At 37.3% G+C, this 22,815-nt stretch overlaps 2 protein-coding genes across 2 annotated transcripts; both read right to left on the bottom strand.

The window, feature by feature from the left end:
* Positions 1–10,845: 10,845 nt before the first annotated feature.
* Positions 10,846–13,086, bottom strand: LOC121744862 (flavonoid 3'-monooxygenase CYP75B137-like). The gene is made up of 2 exons (XM_042138537.1): positions 12,069–13,086; positions 10,846–11,609 (listed from the first exon to the last, which is right to left on the bottom strand). The coding sequence occupies exons 1-2, from the start codon at positions 12,993–12,995 to the stop codon at positions 10,989–10,991; spliced, it is 1,548 nt and encodes a 515-aa protein (XP_041994471.1). The 5' UTR covers positions 12,996–13,086; the 3' UTR covers positions 10,846–10,988.
* A 4,400-nt stretch (positions 13,087–17,486) lies between these two features.
* Positions 17,487–22,392, bottom strand: LOC121743344. Its single transcript, XM_042136628.1, has 2 exons — positions 22,249–22,392; positions 17,487–18,341 (listed from the first exon to the last, which is right to left on the bottom strand). The coding sequence occupies exon 2, from the start codon at positions 18,316–18,318 to the stop codon at positions 17,794–17,796; it is 525 nt and encodes a 174-aa protein (XP_041992562.1). The 5' UTR covers positions 18,319–18,341; positions 22,249–22,392; the 3' UTR covers positions 17,487–17,793.
* Between the last annotated feature and the right edge of the window lie 423 nt (positions 22,393–22,815).

Raw genomic sequence — 22,815 nt, 5'->3', positions numbered from 1 at the left:
TCTCCACGATCTGAATCTGAAAATTAAACAAAATTCTTGGGAGAAAAACTTCGATTAGGGTAAGAGAAATGTGGGTTTGGCGAGAGTGAATTTGGGGATTTTTTAGGGTGAGAGAAAATTAGGTGTTTGGAAAATAAAGGAATAAGGAGGGAAATAGGCGTTTTGGGTAAGGATGGAACGGTTGCAGGCGTGACGTAAGCAACCGTACGTTTTCCTATAAAGTGAAAATTTGAAATTTGAAACGTCACCACTTCCCTCCCAAACTAAAATTTCTCTGCCTCATGTAAATGCTACTCTCTGCAATACCACACTTAGATAAAAATCAGCAAAAATGAAACGCCAGACTCCCAGGTCAAGGATTCACATGTGACAAAACAATTTCCCTAAGGAGTCTTATGTTTCAAAAATATTTTTGGAAGATTAGAATTTTTTCCTTTGTTTGGCATTTTTTACTTTTTGAAAAGCAATTAAACTATTTACACTTTCAATTGAGTACTCCCGAGATCCCCTGAGTCAGTACATAGATTAAAAATGCATTCCCATTTACCTGACCCAGGAATTCTTCGAGAGCACTCCTTTCTAGACCACTTAGGTGATAATAGAGAGTGCGCGTAGTAGCACTTCCTCCACTACGCACAACTCATAATTGTCCCTAAAAACCTTTACCCGATGACCATTGATAAGGAAAGGAGTAGAGTTTGAGGCACTGCCCTGGATTTCCACAGCTCCGTTTGCTCGAAGGCCAACAATAGTGTATGGCCAGATCCACTTGGACTTCAACTTCCCAGGCATCAGCTTGAGCCTGGATTAGAAAATGAGGACCTTCTAACCCACTTGTAGTTCCTTGACCCGGAGATTTTTGTTATGCCAGAGCTTCGTCTTCTCCTTGTACCACATTGCAGACTCATATGACTCCAGTCTTAGTTCCTCCAGCTCTTGAAGTTGCAATTTCCGCTCTTCCTCGCAGAATTGGGGTCTAATATTGATCTCCTTGACCGCCCAATATGCTCGATGTTCTATTCCCACGGGCAAGTGGCACATCTTGCCAAACACTATCCTGTAGGGCGACATCCCAATAGGCGTTTTGTATGTTGTCCTGTAAGCCCATAATGCATCTCCAAGCCTCTTACTCCAATCCTTCCTTGACGGATTCACCGTCTTCTCCAGTATCGCTTTTATCTCCCTGTTGGAGATCTCTGCCTGCCCATTAGACTGAGGATGGTATGGGGTGGAAAGTCTGTGGTGGACTCCGTACTTCCTCATCAAAGTTTCTATGGTTCGGTTACGGAAATGCGTCCCTTGGTCAGATATAATCGCTCAGGGCACGCCGTATCTGTTGAAAATGCTAGCCCAAAAAAATTTAGCCACCTCTTTGGCTTCACAAGACGTAGTAGCCTTGGCCTCTATCCATTTTGAAACATAATCTACAGCCACAAGGATGTATGTATTTCCGTACGAAGATGGAAATGGGCCCATGAAATCCATTCCCCAGACGTCAAAAATTTTGCAAATGATTACTGGGACATGCGGCATTTCATCTCTTTTAGAAATTCCCCCTGTTTGCTGGCATCTCTCACAGTTCTAACAGAATTCAAAAGCATCCTTGTGTAACGTAGGTCAATAAAATCCACTGTCTAGGACTTTCCTCGCAGTCTTCCTTGGTCCAAAATGACCTCCACATGCCAATGCATGGCAATGATTAAGCACGTCCCTCTGTTCCCATTCGGGGATACATCTCCTGATCACCTGGTCAGCTCCCATCCTCCACAAGTAAGGATCTTCCTAGAAATAATATTTTGCCTCGCTTTTGAGCTTCATCTTCTGGGCCCGGGAAATTTCTTGTGAACTGGGCACCTCCCCTGTGACCAAGTAATTTGCCAGGTCTGCGAACCATGGCTCAGTGTTCAGATGACATTTCCCTTTCTCAGAATCTCCTAGACCTGCTAACGCCATTATCATTTCCCAACTGATAGGTCTAGGAAATTTTCCTAGATAGTACAGATGCTCCTCTGGGAATGCATCAGGTATAGCTTCGTCCGTTTCCCCATGGAAAATCCGACTCAGATGGTCAGCCACTTTATTCTCTGCCCCCTTTTTTTGTCTCTGACTTCCCAATCGAATTCATGCAAAAGCAACACTCAACGGATTAACCTTAGCTTGGATTCTTTATTCGTCAGCAAGTACTTGATAGCCGCGTGGTCGGTGAAAACTATCACTCTCGACCCTAGTAGGTATGGGCAAAATTTCTCAAATGAATACATGACTGCCAGCATTTCCTTTTCCGTAGTGTCATAGTTTCTCTGGGCCTGGTTGAGTGTCTTCGATGCATAGAAGATCACGTAATTTTTTCCATCAATCATTTGTCCTAGCACCGCCCCACTGCGAAGTCGCTCGCGTCACACATTATCTCAAACGGTTGACTCCAGTCGGGCGCTCTGATAATAGGGGCAGATACTAATTTTTCTTTCAACAATTGAAAAGCATGTTTACACTCTTCGTCGAAAATGAAATCAACATCATTATGCAACAGATTGGTGAGCGGCTGGGTAATCTTCGCGAAATCGTTTATGAATCTTCTGTAAAAACCTGCATGCCCTAGGAATCCCCTGACTTCTTTCTGATTCGTTGGGTAAGGCAACTTCGAAATCACTTCAACCTTTGCTTGGTACACCTGTATGCCTTTCTCCGAAACCACATGCCCTAAGACGATTCCCTTGGGTACCATGAAGTGACACTTCTCGAAGTTAATGACCAAACTCTTTTCCTGGCATCTCCTCAATACTACGTCCAAGCTAGCTAAACAGGACTCGAAAGAGTCCCCATATACGGTGAAGTCATCCATAAAAATCTCAATACAATCCTCTAGTAGATCCGAGAAGATACTCATCATACAGCGTTGAAAAGTGTCTGGCGCATTGCACAGTCCGAACGACATTCTTCTATAAGCATACGTGCTTAAGGGACACGTAAATGTAGTCTTCTCTTGATCCTCGGGGTCTACATAGATCTGGAAGTATCCACTATACCCGTCAAGGAAACAAAAATATTGCGTCCCAGCCAACCTCTCTAGCATCTGATCAATGAAGAGTAGGGGAAAATGATTCTTCCTAGTTGCTTCATTCAGTTTTCTGTAATCGATGCACATCCTCCACCCAGTGACAAATCGAGTAGGCACCAATTCATTCATATCATTCGTAACTACTTGAATTCCTGACTTTTTAGGTACTATGTGAACCGGGCTGACCCATTCACTATCTGGAATAGAGTAGATGATTCCCAGCGAAAGCAGCTTCAAAACATCCTTCGAAACTTCCTCTCTCATATTTGGATTCAGCTTGCGTTGCGGGTCTCTACAGGCCATCGCACCCTCCTCCAGCCTGATGTGGTGCATGCAAAGACCAGGACTGATCCCGACTAGGTCTGAGAGAATCCATCCTATTTCCTTCTTGTTCTTTCTGATTACCTCCAGTAGCTCCCTTTCCTGTTCCTCGGCCAAATCGCTGTTGATGATTACCGGGAAATTCTCGTTCTCTTCTAGGTAGGCATACTTGAGTCCTGGCGGAAGCGTCTTTAATTCCTTCTTGGGGGTACTTGTTTCCTGGGGCAAAGGATTTTTTTCTATAGCTTCTGTTGTCATTCCCTTCCCAGACCTGGAAGAATTTTCCACACTAGCTACATGAGTTAATCCCCTTGACCTGGCTGACTCTAGATTCGTACAAAATTCTGAAATAGCTTCGGCCAGCTCTTCATCTGATAATTCCCTTGTATTCATTGCCTCGCACCATCCAGCTACTTCTTTGTCAATAGAGTTACTTAATTCTGAATTATCAATCTGCTCCTGCATCAACTCAGTCTCACGATATTCCTGGACCACAGGGTTAATAACATTGATAGCATGCATATTCTCAACATATAATGGTTTCTTCATTGCTTCATCTATGCTAAATGTATATTTTTCCCCATTATAATCCATGCATATGGTTCCATCAAAAACACCAATTATGGTCTTGGCAGTATGGAGAAAAGGTCTCCCTAAAAGAACGCCACTAGACTCAGCAGACTCATCGTTATTCATTTTGATAACATGGAAATCGGCAGGATACAAAAAATCATGCACTTTGACGATAACATTTTCTAAGACTCTCTCTGGACAAATGCACGATCTATCCGCCAATTAGATCACCACTTTTGTATTCACCATCCCTACTCCTACCAGCTTCTTGTAAACGGAAAGCGGTAAAACATTTATCGATGCTCCTAAATCACACATGGCATGCTCAATTCTGACATCACCGATTGAAATAGGTAAAGTGAGCATACCTAGGTCAGTGCATTTCGAGTGCATCCTTCGCTTCTGAATCACCGCGGAGACATTTTCTCCAATCAGAATCTTCCCACTGGGCCTTGTCTTCCCAGCTATAAACTCCTTGATGAACTTACTGAATACCGGCAATTTCAAAGCTTGCAAGAATGGCAGGTTTATCTCCAACTTCCCAAAGATATCCATGAAATCCACCGGCTCATCCTTCTTCCTCTTTACCTCTCCTCGTTGCGGGAACGGTTTCAATTGTTTCTCCGCACTTGTAGATCCTCCAGCTGAAAACTCACCAGTTTCTTTCCTTACTACCTCATTTTCCACTTCTGGCTCTGGGTCTAGGAAAAATGGTTCAGCCATACTCGGTAATGGTTTCCTCAAATCACCTCCCTGAAGGTCATCTCTTCTCTCGGAACTTCCTGCTTCAAAATTTTCAGACTCAGGAACTAGATCCTTCCCTTTCTTGCCATTCACTGGAGTTGTTTCTTCATCCTTCCTCATCGTTGGACCTTCATATCCTCGCCCAGATCTCAAAGTGATTTGACTGATATTTGCTCTGTCCGGTGGCCTTACTGAGGCAGGAATCCTTCCTAGGTTCCCTCATATCTCGCTCAAGGAAGTTGCGATCTGGGACAATTGTTTAGCCAACATATCCATTGTTGTCTTCTGTTCTAACTGAGCGTCTTGAAGCTTATGCACCATGTCATTGTTAGATTGCAACTTGTTCTGTATGTGTTGTTGTGAACTGACTAGATCATGCACCATATCATCAATATTCTTTGGTGGCTTAGAAGTGGGTTGGCTGGGACTCGGTCCCGAGACTTGGTTCGGTCCACCTCCTTGGTTCTGGCAAAAATTCCCCTGGTCTCCTAAACTGTTGTTCTACTGATTTCCCGTCCCTTGATTCCCCTGGTAAGTAGGTTGGGTATTCTGATAATTTCCAGTGTAGTTCCTTTGGTGTGGCGGTACATAAGAGTTCCCTTGGTGGGTTTTACTCCTGTTTCCCCAATTTGAATGATCTCCCTGGTTCCAGCTGCTCCAGCTATTCTGCCCCTCCTGATATCTCCCAGACCAGTTAGTCTGTCTCTCTGGTTGATGTGTTAACTGGGCGTGCTGTTGTGGAAGTGGCTGGGTCGGATCGTTGTCAGACCATCTAAAATTTGGATGGTTCCTCCAGGGTGCATCCCTTTGTCTCCCTGGATTCCAACTTCCATCTGGGTTCCAACTCCCCATCGCATTAACTTGGGCCTGGTAATCTCCTTCTTGAGGACCATAATATTGTTGGGGTGACATTTCTCTTTGACCCGGAGATTTCTCTTTCTCTTGTGAGGCTGATGAGGTGGTTTTCTCGATTGCATTCAAAAGTGCTTTCTCAAGCCTATCTATCCTTGCCTCTACTCTTTCATCATCTTGCTCTCTCAGAGCGTTTGCCATCCCTCTTCGCATAACATTCCTTGGACTGTCGTACGCCTTCTTAGCCTCTATCAGCTTCCCCAAAATTTCTCTTGCTTCACTTCCCTTTTTCTTTGTAAAATTTCCCCCGCTCGACGAATTTATCAAATCCTTTGACTCGGGGTTTGCTCCTTCATAGAACAGATAATAAATCTCTACCTCGATCATCCTGTGGTTTGGACAAGCATCTAGCAATCCTTTGAATCGAGACCAATATTGACTCAGAGACTCATCGTACTCCTGCTTGCATTCCACGATCTCCTTCTTGAGGGCGTTCGTCTTGTTCGAAAGGAAAAAGTAATCCAGGAACTCCAACTTGAAGTCCCTCCATGTACGGATGGAATCCGGAGGTAGCCTCAGTAGCCATGTGTTAGCCTCTCCCTTCAAGGCGAACGGAATTGCACGTAAGCGGTAGTCCTCCTCTGTCGCATCATTGGGCTTTTTCTAAGTATTGCACAGCTTGCTAAACTCATTCAAGAACTCGTATGGACACTCGTTCCTACGTCCAGAGAACGTTGGTAGAATGCCTAGCACATTCATTTTGATACCGATGGCTCTCTGACGCGGGTTCATAACTATAACTTGGGCTGGCTCACCATCTAGATGGGCAGTGAGCGAACCGATCTCCGGATCTGGGTCGACTACGTGTGCCATGTCTCTGATCTCTGCCTCCTTTGTATCTGTTTCTGAAGTTGACTTCGGATCCTCCTTTCCTGACGAACTCCAATCGTCTTCACTTTCCGAACCAAACGGAAATGGATCTCCCGTAGATATTCCCAATCTGGTGGTGACCGTAGATCCTGTGTCTCTGACCTGCCAAGTAAACCGATCATTCTTCCACCCAGACGAGTTACTCCAGTATCCAAACCGCGAGTCCTTGCTCATAAACTGAAAATAAAGGAAAAAGAAAAAAAATCAAAACTATGTACGCCAAAATCTTTTAAACACAATCGCAAATTACGCCATCCATCCCCGGCAACGGCGCCATTTTGATAGGTGGGTTCTCACTTGTGTGTGCTTTTATTCTAGGTCAAGCTTCTCAAACCAGAGAATCCGCTAGATCACAAGGTCTAGGAACTCGGAGGATCTCAGAAGTCTTAGTCGTTGGACACACAAATTCCGCATTAAAAAAACCCTCAACCCGCTATACTATAAATTAGTACATGGAAGCAGGGGTCGATCCCACGAAGATGGAAACGTAAGAAAGCATTTGGAAGACTCTGGAAGGGTGAATGGCTGCTGCCACACAAATTTTGGGTTGAGGTATAACTACTACTAGACCTAGGAACGAGTTAAACACTGGACCTAGGAAACTGAAAACATCATGCTAACATCGAACATCCTCATACATACGAGATATCAAACTAACTTCCTAGACCGGGCGAACAACTTCCTAAAATAGCTAGACAGAAAGCGAGTAAACAGTGGAGACCATGTTCCAGAAATAGCAAGTACGGAATAAAAGCTGCAAATAACAAACAAAGAATTTAACTAACAACGGCGAGCATCTCATTACCTGAATCAAACGGGAACATGAAGAAAACAGAGCACATATCCATATTCGAACAGAATGTAAAAGTTTGGACGTCGGAAACTTGCAAATAGACGGAAATAAAACAGAGCATATACTAGACGAAATGAAACGAAAACACGAAAATTAGGCATCAATCACGATCAACTCTGTTTCAGATCCAAACGTCGGATGCTTAATCCACTCCGGATCCAAGCAATCTGAATCCAACAACAACCAAAATCAACTCCCTGAACTCCGATTCTGTTCAGATCCACCACAATCCTCAACGATTTTACTTCAAATCAACAAGCAAATGCGAAAAGCATCCAATCGGGTAAACAACCACAAACGCAGAAATAAAAACATCATTCATGCTCGAAATCAACATTGCCATGTCTGAAAATAGAAATTGCATAAAGTCACGAGAATTCAACAGGAAACAAAGCCGAGCTTCGAACGACGAAGCTCGGTGAAATTCACGTCAGCAAAATAAAACGAAAGCAAATAATTGTATCTTCGCCCTCCGTGAGGACGTTGTTACACAGGAAACTAGCAGCAAACGAAACCCGAAACCCCCCTCTGGTTCCCGGAAAAATAAAAAACCAAAGTGTGTAGAAGTGTGTGTGAGCTGGGAGCTACAAGGCCTAAGTGCCGAGAAACCCCAGAACGAACTCTCCCATTTTAATTGCATGCTCTCTTCTTTATATAGGTGCGGGGTTGATCTTCTAGAAGCCTTCGCATAAATCTCTATTCTGCCCTTCAGCATCCGTGATCTCCTCCGTCTAGCCATCTTTTTCATATTGCTCACTTTTCTCGCCAGTTCCTTGGCCATGCAAACGTCCTTCTCTTTTTCCTGGACCTGGCGAACTTTCTACACACCTGGCTTAAAAAGGTGTGTTAGACCCCGTAAATGTATGAATTCAACCCCTTAATCAATGTACGAAATTAGCCTTATCAGTTCGTTAGCGTGTAATAGGGTTTTGCTCGCTTTTCTTACCAAAAAAAAAGAAAATATACTCCATAGGAGCCCCTTTTTGACTCGAAATGGTTTAAGAAAAGGGAGTATAAAAGAAAGTAAATTGAAAAGTTACTGGAACATAAATTTAATTTTTATATATTCTCTCCGTCTCACAACTGAATCTCTTTTTTCGTTCGTTGCACAGAAATACTTTTTCCGTCTGTGATTAAATGTCCTATATTTGACCGGCACAGGTTTTAAGAAATTGTTTGACTTTATGTAGTAAAGTGAGTAGAAAAGCTAGTAGAATTTAGGACCTACTTTTATATATTTGTTTTATAATAAAATGTGAGTGAAATGAGTTAGTGGAATATTGGGCTCACTTACCAAATATAGTAAAAGTGAAATGAGACATTTATGGTCGGACGGATAAAAAAGGAAAAATATGACATTTAACGGTGGACGGATGAAGTCATTTATGACCTCATCAACCACTACATTGTTTTTACTAATTTTTCTTCTTCTCTCTCACTTTATCAATTGCGAATTAAAAAGTGTCATTCCAATTAGCTTATTTTTATGGGCGAATGGAGTATTAGTTTTATATTAAATGTGAGTAAAATGAGTAAGTGGAAATAGACTCTATGATGAAACATATTTAAATGACAAAAAAATTTCTTATTATAAAATGGAAAGAGTAATTCATATATAAAAAAACATAATTCTCTTTTTTACTATTATACCATTCAAAGTCAAATCATTATCGATCTCTAGATCAAATAGAAATGGGTAATAATGTTACGAAATTTGATCATAAATAATTCATTTTACAAAAAACTCTTTTATGGTCAACAAACTTTGATGTTTCCAGATGGAGATCCATATTTCTTTGTTTTTGCATTTTTTTTCAATTACATATTATCTTGAATATTGACACATGGAAAAAAATCCAATTTAACATAATTTAAAATGTTCAAATTAATGGTTTGATTATTAGCCTTGATAGATATATTTACTCCACATGAGATTATTACTCTTTTTTATTTAATTTTAAAGATAATTTGCTCGTCTTTTCTAATGGTTTGATTTACTCCATATTTACGATGCATTGGAGGGCGACGTTACTTGGCATTTTCAAATTTGATGATTTTTTTTAAAAAAATTATTCTTTTTTTCCTTTTTATAATCATTTGTTCTTATTTTTTATTTTTATTTAACAAAAAGATGCACTTTAAAAAATACCACCACAAAAGTGTGTTAAGGAGTAGTATATTTTAACAAAAGATGTGGAGTATTTCAAACAAAGGGGTATAATAGTCCTAACATATTTGATACTTTTAAGGTGCATTAATTTTATTGAATTACCATTAATCAGATCATTTTTTATCTATTATTTTATTTATGTGATTCTCCATATTATTGTTATTACTACTATCTCCCGTCCATGTTAATAGAGTCATTTTCTATTTTGAAAAGTTTCAAGTTAATTGAGTTATTTCTACTTTTGGCAAAAAGTAATTCTCTTTTTTATTTATTTTTTCTTCATCTCTCTTACTTTATTCTCTATTACTTTTTCACCATCAATTTAACACATTATTCTTAAACTCCGTGGCGAAAGGAAATGCATCTATTAATACGGAACGAGGGGAGTATTATTTAGCCTCAAAAGAGAAATTAGGTAGAATGGAGTGAGTACACAACATGGTATGTTTTTCTCTGTTGACAAACTGATACGGACTAGGACATTTACCTATTACAGCTTAGTTGGACCGAATTTTGATCCCCGCCAATCTCAATTGAATTTGACATAAAATTTAATGAATGTAAAGGAAATTTGGTTTAAAAAAATAATGTAATATATGTAATATTTTTATATAATTTTATAATAAAATTTGAGTAAAACAAGATTAGTGGAATGTGAGGTCATTACTATTTATGAAATATTTTATTTGGGATGGATTATAATGGAAATCGAAACTCCTAAAGTGGGACATGGGAGTATATGCTACTGAATATTTATAAGTTGAAGTTCGGCCGCCTTGGAATCGTATTTAATTTGTTCTGACTTTATTGGCAAATATATATGCTGTTTATGATCTTGATTGAAATAAACAATAATAAGATGCGAATCTTTATTTCGAGTTAGAGCCAAGTGTGGTTTTTGTTTTCATCGATAACATGTGAATTGCATTTCATCAATCGTTGATAAAAAATTGTTTGTGATAAGAATTTTGCTCTTAACAAAGAACAAGGTGTAGATCTCTAGGAGACTTTGTCCAAAATCAAATAACCATGTGCAGGAGATTCTGTGATGCTACAATAACAAAAATTTTCTACTGTTCCATTATACTCCCTCCTCCGTCCCTTACAAAATAGAAAATTTTTAAAACGACACAGATTTTAATGCACAATTTGTAAAAGTAAGAGATACCAAAAAAATGATTAGAGTATTGTTAGTGGAGAAGGAAATTCAGGTCATTAGAGATCAAATATTTCCTTAAATAAAATTGGTTTATTTTTAAGAGATATCTTCAAATAACAAATGCGATCTATTTTTAATCGACGGATGAAGTATTTATTCCGGGCCCTAATAGGCCAAAACAAAACTTGGCAAAAACAAGTAATCTTAATTGATGCAACATTAGTTTTCAAGAAGGGAGTGTGGCATTACATGCTTATGCAAATAACAACTTTTGCTATGCAAAACAACAAGACAGAAACATAACCCCAAATCCCCTTATGATCTCTCATCACTCATACAAGCTAGGATGAGACAATCTTGGAGTGGCCATAGCAACAAGAGGGTGTTTCTTCTTCAAAACAATCCCAAACTTCTCTTCCAAGTCCAACTTGTGGCCATCAGGCACACTCCAATCGAACGAATGAAGCAACGAAGCAAGCGAATACATGAACATCCTCTCAGCCATGGCTACGCCTGCACATATTCTTCGCCCCGCTCCAAAGGGGAAGTACTTGAAGTCATTGCCACTGTAATCCCATTTCCCATCAGAAAACCTCTCGGGGCGAAACTCAAGAGGGTCTTCCCACACAGAAGGATCCCTGTGGATGGCCCACACGTTCACAAATATGCGGGCGCCCTTAGGAATGGTGTAGCCGGCCACCAGGCTGGTCGCGCTGGGGCAGTGAGGGACGAGCAGAGGCAGGACAGGGTGCAGGCGCAGAGTCTCCTTCATCACTAGGTATAAGTAGGGCAATTTGTTGATGTCGGATTCTTCGACAATCTTGTCCTTTCCTACTACACTCTCGAGCTCGTGCTGCACTTTCTTTAGGATATGTGGCTTGTTCATCATCTCAGCCAATGCAAACTCCACCGAGTTCGATGTCGTGTCCGTCCCTCCTACTACCATATCCTGCAAAAGGCAAACCATTTTCCAGTTTAACTATACTCACTTGACTACTCTTTAATCTGTCTCAATTAAAATGATTCATTATTAAAAATAGAAACACTTTTACTCTCTCTCCACAAAAAATGTGTCACTTTCCTTGGAAAAGAGAGAGAATTCAAGTCAAAAGGCAAGACCACAGTCACAAATCAAATACTCTTATTGTGTATAAATAAGAATGATAACTCTTACAAACGACTGAGTCAGGATCATTATTTTGTCGATATAGGATAATATAGGAATAGGATAATCAAATCCAAATTCTATATATATCGTACAAACTTCTAACTATGATCTAGAACTAGAGCGTTAGATTTCAAGATTTTATATCAATGACAAATAACATCTACTGAAATAGCTACGAGTTGTCGCAAAAGATGGAGTTCGCAGATTCCGTTTGAAAATTGGATTAATTAGAATGGTTACCATGAGGAGAGCTTTAACATGACTAATGGTAAAAGGCGTGGCGTCACCATCTCCACTAGCATCCTTCATCTGCAGCAAAATCTGCAGAAAATCCTTGCTTCCACCACTCATCTTCAACCTCCGATCAATCATACTCTCAAAAATCCCATCAAACCTCTTCGCCAAACCCCTCATCCTCCTCTGAATCCCCTGCAAATCCAGCCTCTCCACCACCGGAAAAAAATCCGAGAAATTCGGAGCTCCAAGGAGCTCCGTCATCTCCCCAACCACCTGCTTAAACTCCGCCCCAAGCCCCGCCCGCTCCTCCCCCTCCACCGTCCCGCCCCACAGCATACTCGTAATCACATTCAACACCGTCAAAAACATCTGCTCCCCAACATCCACCGCCGCCGCATTCTTCGCCGCCACGTAGAGGTGCGCGATCGTCTGGCGGAGCTCGCGACGGCGCAGCGCGTACACGGAGTCGAGCGTGGCGCCGCTGAGCATCTCGCGGACGCAGACCTTGCGCAGCATCCGCCACTCGGGGCCGTAGGGGGTCCACACGATGTCGGCGCCGCCGTAGGAGGCCTCCTTTCCGGCCACCGGGACGTCGCGGTTGGCGAAGGTGGCGTCGTGGACCTTGAGGACCTCCCTGGCGAGATCCGGCGAGGTGACGACGACGCCGAGCTTCGTGCCGAGGCGGAGCTTGTAGATGGGGCCGTGGGCCCGGGCGAGGGCCGCGAAGTAGGTGTGGAGGTCCGGGTCGAGGGAGAGGAGGTTGCCGACCAGGGGCAGGCCGCGGGGGCCAGGTGGCAGATTCTGATTGGATGACTTTTTTATGATCAGAATGGTCAGAATTATTATAATAAATATCGATATGATAACGATATTGAAGGTGAGGCCGTCGGGAGCCAACCATGTCAGCCAATAATTTGATAAGAGAGTCATGGTTAGTGAAGAGCCTACATATTTTAAGCCATATATATATAGAAGCGGAGGAGTGATTCATAAATATAAGAAAATACTAGAATGTCAAATTTCAAAGACGGTACAGCTTTATCGATGCAAATAAATAAAATGTCCAATTCCAATGACGTACCGATTGGGGTTGAATTCGGTACACGGATCTTTGCGAAGTTAATTGAAGAGTGCTACATTTTTTGTTTTTTTTAGACATAACATTAAATATTATTTGTGGTTTTTATGCTTTAATAGTATTACTATATTTATGTGGACATTGCTACGCTACTCCTTTCGAGTTCCGGTCTCATTAAAAGTAACTACATTTTTTTTCGTTCGTAGCATTTTTATTTATAAAAAGTGACTTAATTGATTATTGATATACATCAATTTAGTTGTTTGTCGCAATACATATTTGATAGAAATGAATAAATCAAAGTCACGATTTTTCTTTCACATGACAAAGATAGGCACTTACAATCCGGAGGGTATTTTGGTCCAAAATACAAAAGTCCTTCAAATAATGTCAAGGATGTGTGTTGATACTTTAAAAAAAATATAGACTGCAGATAATATTACTTGCAATGTCTGTCCACTAAAAATGCACTTCTCTCCTTTTTTTAATTGAAACGTGATTTAATCATTTTTTTTATTAATTGAAGACCTATGAAAAGGTGAAATGTGATGAGTTAAATAAGGATAGAATACAGTAGATAATGGAATAAATTAGATGATGAAACTAAAAATAAAGTATATAAAAATAAAATAAGATAGATTAAAATAATTGATATTATCTAATTAAATGTTGTTCTTAATTATAGTTACCTACAAGTATTTTTTGAAAAAAATTAATGAATGATTGAACTTTCAAGTGCTCCAAATAGTAGTTATATTCAATTTGATTCTAATTGTAAATCAAGAAATAATCATTGTGTTTTTGAAAAACTTTGTATGATGCCAATTAAAGGAGTTTTTAATTTAAATGATTTGAAAGACACGTATGGTTAGAGTATAATATTGAGAAAGATGCATTTTTAATTTAAATGATTTGAAAGATACGTATGGTTAGAGTATAATAATGAGAAAGATGCATTATTTAATTTTGGTGTTATGTTTTCAAGTTTATTAATACCAATAGTTTTGGAGATGATTCGTGAATCTTAATTGTATAGTGAAAGATAGATTTTCAAGAAATAAAAATGAGACTATTCTTCGACAATTTCAAAAGGTAACGAATCATCAAAAAATGTTATTAATCTACTCCATCCTTCCCTCAACAATATGCATTCTTTCCTTTTTAGTCCGTTCCACAAGAATATGCAATTTTTAATTTTGAAAAGTCTTTTCTCTCTAATGAGGTGAGACTCATTCTCTACTAACAATACTTTATTTACTTTTTCTGTCTACATCTCTCATACTTCATCAATTTTACATTAAAACTCATGCCGCCCCCAAAATGTATATTCTTTGGGGACGGAGGGAGTATATCGTCTTGTAAAAATTGTAATGACATCGTACATAAAATTGAATATTTCATTATTATATTATTAAGGGAAATGGACTTTATCGTTCATACATATTAGGGGTGAGCAAAAAAACCAGAAACCGAATATCCGAACCGAACCAAACCGAAATTTTGAAATTCGGTTCGGTTTTTTCGGTTTTTCGGTTCGGTTCGGTTTTAAAAATAAAAAATTTCGGTTTTTTCGGTTGGGTTCGGTTCGGGCGAAGAAAAAACTGAAAAACCGAAAAACCAAATTATATATATATTCTTTTAATTTAATATATTATATTATATATAATATATATTCTTTTAATATATTCTACTATATAATATATATTATATGTATTATTAATTTTATATTATATATAAATATTTTATTAGTATATATAAAATAAAATAAAATACACATATATAAATATATATTTATATTATATTTATTTTTTTCAGGTTTTTCGGTTTTTTTCGGGTTTTTCGGTTTTGTTCGGGTTTTTCGGTTTTTTAAGTTCGGTTTTCGGTTTTTCGGTTTCGGTTTTTCGGTTTTTCGGGTTCGGTTCGGTTTGGATTTTGAACTAAATTCGGTTTTTCGGTTTTGGCAAAAAACCGAACCGAAACCCGAATGCACACCCCTAATACATATGTGATCCTTGATCTTTACATTTTTAACCTTTTGCACTTTTATTTTTATTTTTTTCACACTGAAAATGCACCATAAGCCATGGAGGGCATTTCTATACTATTTTTCTTTATCGACTCAATTATCTTGGCATACTTTAATTTCTCCGTTTGTATAGTAATTGTGATTTTATCCTTCACTTATTTATACAGACTATATTGGTGGTTATTACCGAGTTTTATGGTTCATCTTATTTGAATTTATTCACTTAAATTGTGTGTAAAAACTTAAAAACTTGAAAACTAGACGAAATTAATTCCTGGACAATCTAACATATGTATCAAGGTAATAAAAGTTTCTTCATGCATAATATCATAGTTTTGCATCTGAAAATAGTTCAAGAATTTTGATGTAAATTTATATCTTGATACTCCCTTATTCCACGAAATATTGTTCATGTTTAACTCGGCGCGAATTTTAAGAAATGTGAATAAAAGTAAGTTAAAAAAATTAGCGGAATGTAGGTCCCATATTTATATACTATTAGTTTTATAATAAAATGTGAACGTAATGAGTGAGTGGAAAGTGATGTCCATTTATCAAAAATGAAAACAAAAAAGTGGACAACATTTTGCGGACATACCAAAATGGCAAAGCTGGACAACATCATACTCCCTCCGTCCCTGAAAATTTGTTACTTATTTCCATTTTCGTCTGTCCCTAAAAACTTGTCACATTTCACTTTTACAATTTTGGTAGTGGGCATCATATTCTACTAACTCATTTTCATTCATATTTTATTATAAAACTAATGCATAAAAGTAGTACGCATGCCACTAACCTTTTCAACTCACTTTCTATCATTTCTTAAAAGTAGTGCCAAGTCAAATTGTGACAAATTATAAGGGACCGAAGAAGTAGATGTAATCATCAACAAAAATAGACTTTATCTTTATTTGTATGTTACTCTTTTTGGTCCCCATTAAATGTCTCATATTTCTTTATTTGAATGTCGTAATAAATATCTCATTTCATTTTTATTACTTTAAGTAAGTGGAGCTCACATTCCAATAATTCATTCTAACTCATAATTATTATAAACATAATATATAAAAGTGAGGTCCACATTACACTAACTTTTTCCACCCACTTTCCTTCACAAAGTCAAACAATTTCTTAAAACTCGCAGCGGTCAAATATGAGACGTTTAATGGGGATTGGATGAAGTATTAGTAAGGGATATTAGTCCCCAAAACCATTTACTTTGGCCAAATTCGGGTATTCCTCACAAACTATAAAATTGGTCTAAAATATCACAAATTTTACATTTTGTATGTCATTTTCCAATCCAACCCAAATAAAATATCTTTAGTGAAAAACTTATTCTACGTGGACAACCGTGAAATACTTATAATATTTAAGATCAATTTTTAAGTTCGTGACAAATAAGATAAAAAGTCACGTAGAAAACCACGAGGATTTCGTAGTGCCAATTAAGATATAAAAAAATGCACGTAAGTTAGTTGGTGACATTATAAAGTTTGTAATATTTAAGACCAATTTTAAAGTCCGTGAAATTAAATTCTGGCCAAGTTTATGATTTTAGGGACCAATATCCCTATCAGTAACTATAGATAAATAAATAAATAAAAAGTTATGGAAGCATCGGTTCAGTGCTCGTATAACTACTTCAATTTCATTCTGGCAAGATTGATAGAGTTATAACTTGAGGGTCAATAACACTATTTAAATGCAAAATAAAGAGAGAATTAAAGTGTGTCAACATCACTGAGTTGATAAAGAAAACTTTCAAAAAAAACAGGGCATGTTAGATTGAAAAAAATGAATAGAGTGCGTAAGGACAAAAAATGTGCAAACATTAAAATCCAGGGATTGTAAATGATACTTGCATGCAAACAACACCGAATTTAATAGTTCACTCTACTATTAAATTTCAGCACCTAACTTATTAAATTTTTTATGCCAACAAAGATTATAATACTAATTATGTTACATTTAAGTGGACAAAAAAAAATTATTAATGGGAATTTAATTTCAAGTGAAATTTTTGAAAAGATGATGATATCAATCTTGATCTGTTACATGGGAATCTTGATTTGTAGTAGAATTTGATTTGCTATTTGATATCAATCTTGAAAATTAGACGAATCCTTGAATTTGTAGTTCTAAAATGGCATCAAACGTAATGATCATTCTCTATTAAGTTTTCACATTTCCAAATAAAGCAGTTAAACATTTCGCACCACAATTTGTGAACTACCAAGAGTAGTTAAAAGCCCCTCTGATCTGGCAACAGAATTTGTTCAAAAAATTGATAATAAAAGAACTTGGAGAAAACTAGTGAAGGAAAACATGGTGATGAACTTATTCGAAGTTTTCTGGTAATTTCAGTAAATGGATGAGTCACTCTTCCAAGATTACCTAACAAGACCACACAGTTATGAATCATTAGAAAACAACAACCATGGAAACATAGGAGTCATCCATAACTTAAAACATGGCTCCTGGGTATGAATTTCCACCAGTCACAACTCATCGAAACCTTGCATTCTCCACTCACGAATGAGTACTCAACTGTTTCAAGGCATGTCCAAGGAAACATGGACCATAAAATATTTTATGGCTGCTGAATATTTGGTGCTGAGAAGCTAGTTGCTATGACCGGCTTGCTGCCTAGCTGTGCGAGCACAATCTGCGAAATCTTTGACCAATTGGGCACATTTTAGAGGGTCCTTGATATGTTCCTTGTAGCAATTCAAACATGCATCCTTCTCGTCAAGGCAAGGCATGGGCTTGCTGTTCGGAAGCTTGAACTCTTTGTCATGAAGATCTTTTGCTCTTTCAGTGACCTCCTGTAACATGTTCTCCTCCTGCTTATGCAACCTCTCCACGACTTTCTCACTCTCGTGAAGGACAGATCGAATGGCCTCTAACTCTGGATTTGGAGTTTTATGTGAAGGAGGTGGTGGTGGCACGTAAAAAGGAGGCTGAATCGGCCATGCAGTTGAAGAAGGGCCTCTGAGTGCCTCGGAATCATCAGGAAGCGGTTTCGATTGTGGTTCTTTGGGAATTTTTGGTGTGGGCCTCCTAGTTTTCTTCTTTACCACCTCACCATTATTGAGAAGTTTTTTAACTAAGTTGCTGCTGATCTGAACTGTGAATGATTCATCCATCACACCAGCTGCTTCTTTATCTCCTGAAATATACACAATACTTATTCCAACAAGCCAAATAAACATTTGGAAATTAAATTTTCAATCATGGTTCCACCTTACTGTCCTAACTTGGGAATGGGTTAGTAGACTCCAGAATCCAAGGATATCAATTAGGATTCTATTATCAATCAAAATGACTAATCACAAGCACATGGTAGGTTTCTTGACCATAATCACGTTAGAAATACAAAAAATTCCAACTTTCTCGTGTCGCCTACTTTGTTAGCCATCTTTCTGCATATAATATTCACACCATTACTGCAATTCTCTAATACTCTATTTCCATTCTACTTTGTTTCACTCTCCTTAAAGTTATAAAAACAATCCTATGTACAAAACATAAAGAAATTAACAGAAGATTTCACATTAGCAGCAATAGAGTGCAGGTGGATAGTCATTTGAAATGAAGCAGCCCAATTTTGACTACAAAGTGGAGATCAACGCAAGAAACAGGGGCAGCGGCCAATAAAAAGACTATTGCAAGTTGCCCTAGCATTGATGATTCTAATTATGAAGCAAATACTGTAGAGCATACAGTACAATTTCTCACTCAATTACTCAGTAATGTTCAGAGACGTAAATGCGGTCAACATTGTTTCAGTGTGTGCAAGTCTAACCCCAAGAAGGGGCAAAAAGAAGGGTAAGGCACATGGTCAAATCAATATTGCATTGCTGACTATCCATTCCAAATTGCAATTGAAAATTTGCAGATATCCTACATAAGCCACAGCTATCATAGTAATTATTTCAGTCCTAATAAAGCAGAACCAATTTTTCTGGACACTACAACAGAAAACATGAGAAATTTAAAATCAATTGGATAAGGTAGTAACGTTTAGATTAAGGAATTTTTTAATTTGGCTGAATGAATTTTCTGCTGCATGACTTCCAGAAATCCTTTGGTAGATGAGAAATTTCAAAATCAAGTGAAGATGCATACCTCTAGGAACAATTCAAGATGCATACCTTGAGATTTGCACTGATCCAATGATCTATATCAAAGACCTATATATCCAATTATCTCAGACCTACATAGATCAATCACCTTGTCCATTTATTGATCTAAACATACGAATAGTAATTCAATTGTTTATTAGCCCTTATTAGAATTTTCCAAAAAAAAAATTGACGATTTCTCAAAGTTTTCAATAAGAATATCTGATGCATTATGAGATTATGCTACAACAGGTAACATTTGTAAATACTTCAGGCCTAAACGAGAAATAGTTCGCTAACAAAAATACTTACAAAGAAAAATATATATGGGTTATTTTCGATCATTGAATATACATATTTCTGAAGAACAGCTTTTTATTACGTGGTTAATACTGAAAGATGTTATGTACTTCTCTTGAATCATTATTTTAAAGAATAACAGCCTTAATGTGCATGATTAAGTCTAAACCAAAAACACACGTATTTAGTACTTCTCTTGAATCTTTATTTTCCAGTGCAGGAGATGAGCATCAGTGGTTCCTCCATATTCATACTAGAAGTGTACTCCATTGTCCACTTAAGTTTTAGATGTATAGGTCCCTTGATTCATTGGCAAAAAATTGAAGACAGGAAAAAAGCTTGGGGACTTTCCTAACACCCATGACCTATCAATGGTAACTAATAGACCACTTAGGTAGCTGGCCATATCACATTTCCTTATGAAACTGAACATGATATATTGTAACACCATATTCCCATGAATAATTCCACCACCTTTGTTTATCTTCAAATAACTACATTTCTCATAGTTCATCATGATTGGAAGATAAAAGCAGAGGTGAAGATGACTATATTCCAATTTTAAATTTTCTAGTTGGAATAAAGAAAATATTTAGAACCAATTATTCTTCTATATGCGCCAATATATATATGCAAAGTGAAAGTTTCACCCATAATTAAGTTGTCGTGAATTAGATAATGATACAGATAACATAAAGACTTGAGTACAAGTATACATCTATACTTCCCTATGTTAGCCATTCTAAAGGGAAATTCAGGGTTATCTAGTCTTTCATACAATTGAAGGGAACTTAAGGCAACGTTCTACAATATGTTTACAAAATAATGCAATCTATTCCAGGTCCAAACATATAGGTTTTTGAAAGCAAACTAGCAAAGTTCATCAATATTGATTATGTTCCTCCCTTTTAAAGTTCTTACAAATTAAAAGTATAAAAAAAACTCGCAACTTAAGTTAGTAGGTACTCTACATCTCGTAAACCTTCATTAGAAAAAAAATTTAAACATAAATAAGGACTGCAGCCATATTCTACCAACCATCAGCCAGATAGGAATCAGTTATATCATTCATTAAACTATTGCCAATATATTATTGGGCACGGTTACTATGATATGGCCGAAACCTATGCTTAATCAAGCATTATAACTTTCTAACCTCTCCTACCTTATCAGAGTACATTTCATTCGATGTTAATGCGCAGGAGTTTCACATCCCATTTCTCAATTAAAACATGCAATAGTGAAGGAAAATAACAAATTCCAGTCTTCATAAAAATAGATACCCCCAAAAACATGTAATCAGTTGAATCTTACATCAACTTCTGTTTTTCATTTGATTATCTCTATTTTGGATTTCAACAGAACCTCTGTGGATAAATTAGCTATTCTAATAATTAGACTTTCCAAATCTCTAATTACCAGTGTATGGTCTGGAATATTATCATTAATCAATGCATGGAATTAGCACCTGTATATTCTCAATTTCTCACAACTCTTAACGAAGAATTCAAAATAGTAGTACTACTTAGTCAAGCTATATAAACTTCATCCCTGGTTGAAGAAAATTGTGTCCAGCGTGATTGTTTAGTTTTGTGAACAGAAAATTCATCCTAGCCCAAGGCTACATTGTATTTGTATAAGATGAGTTCTAGCTCAATCTAGCAATTTTCCACTTTGTTCAACAAAAAGTTTAAACAAATCCAGAAAATTGCAACAAGACTAACTTTAGGATATAAAATACATAAGCTGCCAAAAATTAACAGCCAAACTTCTCTCAACACTAAATTGCTACCATTCTACTTCAACAGATATAAAATTGGCAAACAATTTTACAGAAATTAATTTTTGGAAAAGAGAAAAATTGGAAGGGCATAACATAACTACAGAGTTTAGCCAATCATTATGGTATTCAATAAACCAACCAAATGTCTTCCAATTATTCTACAAATGATCTCTATAGAAATTTAGAAACAAGCAGTCACTGTATGTGTGCACTATTTTTTGTGTGGCGTGTTGGAATCCCACAAACAACTATTAGATCAAGCTCGTTTCATTTCACCTGATATTTCAAGTGTGGTTTACCTCTATTATCATGTATTGTTATTTACAAGCTATTGCGCAGATGCGCATCTACAGTAGGTGTTGCAGGTTACCCATCTCATAAAAAAATTGCTAAACATTTCTAATCAGAGGCACCTTACTTACCAGATCACACAATAATATATCCAAACGCCAAAATATAGTGTCAGCAATAACAGAAAAAAAAACATTAGATTAATTGTGCTAGAAAAACATAAATGTTATCATTCCAGTATCTTAACACATACATAGATGATAGATGAGAGACACAACATACTGCAATCTAAAATATTATTGGAAAAATCATCACATCGCGAGAAATGATTCTAATTAAGTTTATCAGATTACTATTCGTTCGACGCTAATGCTCGAGGGTTTGACGCCACATTTCTAGATTTAAATCATGTAATAGTCATCAAATTATGAATTTCTCTCTGCATACAATACAGAGACCCGTCGAATTTTGTGTAAATCGAATCCTATTTCGTCGAGTTCCATTCCTTCAATTTTCCTTTATTGTTTGATTATCTGTATTCAATAATTCAGCAGAACTAACGGGGAAGAGACGAATACCTTCAACACCGCGGGAGTAATTGCTTCTACCTTCTTCCTTTGTCGACCAGCGAAGGCGCGCCGGCGTGGCCTGCAAGTTTGGTTGTGCCGCCGACTTTACTGAGACTTCTCTGCTTTTATTGTTTTCCGGTAAAATAAAACGGGTTAAATATGAAAAACGTCTTAATTAATTTGTCATATGTATTTTATTTAAGAAAAATGTTTTGGAGACATAATGTCTAAGACATAATGAGGGTTAAATAGTAATATTACATTATATTCTACTTTTAATAAAATTTGAATTTTATAAAGGTACTTTTTTGCCCCTTACATCTAGAAAATGGAAATTTTGAATAAGGGGTATTAATTACGTATGATATCAATAAGATTGCTTCATTATGGGAAATGTATATGGAAGATATGGATTAATATTCCAATACATTCCTATAAGTTCGAAGATTATTTGTCTAAGGGAGTAATTTTTATAAGTAGTTGATTTTTTTTTAATTTGCTGGAAAAATAAATTAATGAATGTATAAGTAAAAGTTTATCCATTTTTAGCTATTTATAAAATTAATAAATCAATTT

Source organism: Salvia splendens, chromosome 8 (genome assembly GCF_004379255.2).
Source record: "Salvia splendens isolate huo1 chromosome 8, SspV2, whole genome shotgun sequence".
NCBI classification, from domain to species: domain Eukaryota; kingdom Viridiplantae; phylum Streptophyta; class Magnoliopsida; order Lamiales; family Lamiaceae; genus Salvia; species Salvia splendens.
Note: the sequence above shows the minus strand (reverse complement) of the source record. Positions and strands in the feature narration are given on the sequence as shown.

Coding starts and splice junctions, on each gene's coding strand:
- LOC121743344 (XM_042136628.1), bottom strand. CDS start 18,318: ATGGATGAATCATTCACAGTTCAGATCAGCAGCAACTTAGTTAAAAAA.
- LOC121744862 (XM_042138537.1), bottom strand. CDS start 12,995: ATGACTCTCTTATCAAATTATTGGCTGACATGGTTGGCTCCCGACGGC. Junction 11,610..12,068: donor ATGTTAAAGCTCTCCTCATG/GTAACCATTCTA, acceptor TGCCTTTTGCAG/GATATGGTAGTAGGAGGGAC.